We start from the raw sequence: 3,801 nt of genomic DNA on the forward strand, positions 1-3,801 counted from the left end.
CTGGGCCCCTCCCGCCGATATCCACAGGCCCGGGTCTCCTCCTCCCAGTCAGCGCCCTCCCCACTGAGTGCCCTCGATCGAGGCCTGTGGTCCTCCGCATCGGATCTTCCCTCTCCGGACCAGCACCTGGGGGCCGGGGTGGGCGGTCAGGAAATGGGGAGGCCCGGGGGCCCTGGCCGCGTTCAGATCGTGAGGTGGGAGGGTATCACGCGGGCTGGCGAGGGTGACACCCAAGGGGAGTCTGACTGACCTGCGGCCGCTGACACAGTTCCTGGCGCTGCCTAGTCCCGGAGGGGCGAGGCCGCGATCACCATGGCAACGAGCACCCCGCGGGACCCGCCTGCTTCCGACGAATCCTGTACGCTGGGGGCGGGGCTCACGGCCGAAAGAGTCCCTCTGCGCCCTCACCATAGCAACCAGAGCCTCGCGGGAGACTCCGGGACGCCGACTCAAAGCGGCAATCACCATGGCAACGAGGGCGGGGGAGCTGATGGGCGTGGTCAGGACAGCCCAGGGGTGGGGCCTGGGCGGGGCTGACGGTGGAGAGACTTGCGCACCTGACTTCCTGACGTCACCATGGTAGGGGAGAGGATTAAGTGTTTATTTTCATAGTATGTCAAATACGAATTGTTTCTGGTTATCTAAATATTTCGTGTTTTGCTTTATATCTGGTATGAGATCCCTTGACTCCTTCCCGTCACATCCCATGTCTGATCTATCAGTAAATCCTGTAGGTTCTACCCTGGAAAATTGACCAGTATCTTCTCTCTCCGTCTCACTTTCATTGAGCTGCGGTGGTCCCAACCATCATCGTCTTCTCTCCCCTTAACTGGCCTCCCCACCTTCCATCCTTGCTCCTACCCTCTTCCTAGTTCAGCAGTCCCCAGGGACCCCTCGTTAAGACACAGATCAGATTATGTCAGTCCTCGGCTGCAAACCCTCCAGCGCCTTCTCATCATCCTCAGAGTAATAAAGTCTTTCCAGTAGCCCAAGAGGCCCCACGTGATTTGCCCGTTTCTTCTCTTAGCTCGCCCCCTACTGCTTCCCGCCTCCCCACCCCACCCCCCACAGGCTCCATTGGCGTCCTTGCTGTTCAACACGCCAAGCACCGGGGATGCTTGCTCTGCCTGTCTCCTCGGCCTGGAATGCCCTGCCCCAGACAGCCACGTTGCTCAGATGTCACCTCTAGATGAGACATCCTATTTACAAAAGCTGCATCCTTCCAGCCCCTTCTTCTGCTCTATTTCTCCCAGGCACTTCCTATTTTCTAAGAGATTATATAACTTCCTGTTCGTGCGGACTGTCTGTGTCCCTCCACTGAGCGCAGTGAGAGCAGGGGTTCAGCCCCTCAATTGACTGCATTGGCAAAATGCCTGCACAGAAGCAGCATGGAGTGAGTGTTACATGAGTGAAGGAATATTGCACTTAAAAAAGGAAGGTGGAGAACACTGTTTGAAGTATGCTGCCATTACCTTAAAAGGCAAATAAATTGTATTTACTTGTATCAGTGTAGTGCATTGCTGGGAAGACTCCAGTGGGTCGTACAGATGAGGACAATCCATTGGCTGGGGGCCAAGGAGGGAAGGAGACATACTCTCATACTTTCAGGATTTTACTCTGCGTGCATATACCATCTATTTGGGAAATAAATGAAAAGAAACATTTGGAACTCAGAGAGAATACAGTAACAGCCTCCATCTGGGCCCTTCGGGGTCAGCCGCCTTTCCCAGACACCTCCTCCTCGCTGTAATCGTGGCTAAGACAGGACTCTCGCTGTAGCGCTGCAGCCAACTGCCCTGCAGTCACAAGGGGTGGACACGCCTCCCATTTCCTGACCTTCATCTGCACAGCTCTGAATCTAATGATGCCTGAATATCATAGGCTGCCTTCCAGAGCTCATGCTACAAAATTAATTTCCATAATTAATGGCTGTGTAAAGGCTGACCTGAGTCACGGAGCTTCTGTGAGCTAGTTTCTGTTTGCAGAGAGAGGCAGGCGCGGCTCGATGCCTGGCGCGATGGCCTCCAGAGGCGTTTGTGAGATGCTAATCACAGAAACGAGACGGTAGCTTTGGAGAGAAGCACAAAGGAGGGGACGAGGGCACTGACGATGTTCTCACGGTGAATTCACAGGCACCTGTTATATTTTTGGTCTCATAGGTGAACATATATGCTACATAGAATGCTGTGTATGCTTTCAAAGATAAGAAAAAGGAGATTGGAAAACAGAAAATGGAAGGACAATTTTACAAAAAGACTCTGTAACGGAGCCCTGAGAGATATGGAGTTCCCAGCTTTGAGAACCTACTTGATTCAGCTCCCTGATTTCACAGGGAAATGAAGGCTCACATGTTCCAAGGATTTGCCTAGGGAGTCAGAACTAGACCTGGAACCCAGATCTCCCAACTCCCAGCCCAGGGCTCTCCACACCAGCTTCATAAAAAAGCTCCGATGCTCTGGGTTAGAGAGACCTTCACAACTCGGTCCTTTGAAAGACAGCAGTAGGGATGATCTCCGTGGCACAATACCGGGTCCACAGCACAGAGATGGAGGCCAATTACCTTCGTGTCAGAGCGAAATGTGCTGGAGGCTGTTGCTTGCTGCCTTGATTAGTGGGTTTCACTGCGAAGGGCCCAGGCCTTGGGGTGAACTTCCCTGAGTTGCTTAGTGCCTCAGTTTACCCCACTGTAAAATGGACTATATACTTCAAGGGGTTTTTGTGAGGATCACATGAGATGGTGGAAGTACTTTGATTACAAAACTTGACTCAAACCCATGAACCATGCACTTCGTCTACACTTACTGAAACCTCCCGGTATATTCCTGGAACTGGCGGGGCTGGGGGTGGGGTGGGGGCTGTGCTGTGGAGCAGGGGGATGGAACCAGGCCCGACGTGGGCTCCAGCCTCAGGGAAATCTGCCGGGGAAACAGACGCAAGCAGACAATCAGAAGAGGGACGCGGGCACTGGGGCAACTGAGTCCTAGCATCACTTGCTAATTTGGAGCTGGGGAGACGCTGGGGCTTCCCGGAGGAAGAGTACGCCAAGCTGTGTCCCGAAGGACCGAGAGGTGGCTAGTGTCGCAAGCAGCCCAGCTGCAGCAAAGAGTTAGCATCTGGGGGAGTAAGAGTCCAGCATGGCTGGAGGAAGCCATCACCCAGGGCCTCCAGTGGCAGGCTAGGAGTCTGGACTCTGTCCTGAGACCAGCGGGGAGCCCTGGGAGGGTTTGGTGGAGGTGACGGCTCAGTCTGGCTTGCTTTCAAGAATAACTGTTCCTGCCAGCAGTGCGTTGAGCCCACTGCAGGGTCCGACCTGCGTCCTCACGAGCCAGTCAGCTTGCCGAGGAAGGAGCCAAGGCTAGGGCTAAGCAGTCCCGGGATCAGGCCTTTGTGATTCCGGGAAAGCTGCAGAACCTCTATGAGATGCTTGTCCGTAAAATAAGAGAATGCATCACCTCCCGGGCTTACGCTGAGAATTAAAGGCGTGCCAAGTGCCCAGTACAGAAAAAGGCGCACACAGTCACTTGCCTTCCCTTCTGCATTACGAACAAAGCTGAGCCCGCCTTTGTTCTCCCAACAGTAACCCGGAAAACAGCACCAACCCCACTTTACAGCCAGCCCTGGCCTGCGGCTGTTCGCGCCTGCGCGTGGGCGGCCGGTGTGCGGAAAGCTGCCCAGCGGACGCCGCCCAGGGTCGCCTGGCAACCGGGTTGCCTGGCAACGGGCGAGTGCTACAGAAACTCACGCGCTGAGGCAGGTGAGCCGGCGGCCGCAGACTGGGGGCCCCGGGGACAGGGGCTCCCC

General features: G+C 55.2%; 2 protein-coding genes across 2 annotated transcripts in view; one reads left to right on the plus strand and one right to left on the minus strand.

Moving 5' to 3' along the window:
- Positions 1-468, minus strand: part of RAB36 (RAB36, member RAS oncogene family) — a 13,035-nt gene extending 12,567 nt beyond the window's left edge. The window contains exon 1 of the mRNA XM_010863512.1: positions 251-468. Coding sequence (XP_010861814.1) covers positions 251-468 — 218 coding nt within the window. The remainder of the gene's footprint in view (positions 1-250) is intronic.
- Positions 469-3,709: 3,241 nt separating this feature from the next.
- Positions 3,710-3,801, plus strand: part of RSPH14 (radial spoke head 14 homolog (Chlamydomonas)) — a gene marked incomplete at its 3' end in the record, with an annotated part of 6,049 nt that continues 5,957 nt past the window's right edge. Inside the window, exon 1 of the mRNA XM_010863524.1 lies at positions 3,710-3,754. The remainder of the gene's footprint in view (positions 3,755-3,801) is intronic.

The sequence above is a fragment of the Bison bison genome, unplaced genomic scaffold (assembly GCF_000754665.1).
Source record: "Bison bison bison isolate TAMUID 2011002044 unplaced genomic scaffold, Bison_UMD1.0 scf7180017858472, whole genome shotgun sequence".
NCBI lineage: Eukaryota > Metazoa > Chordata > Mammalia > Artiodactyla > Bovidae > Bison > Bison bison.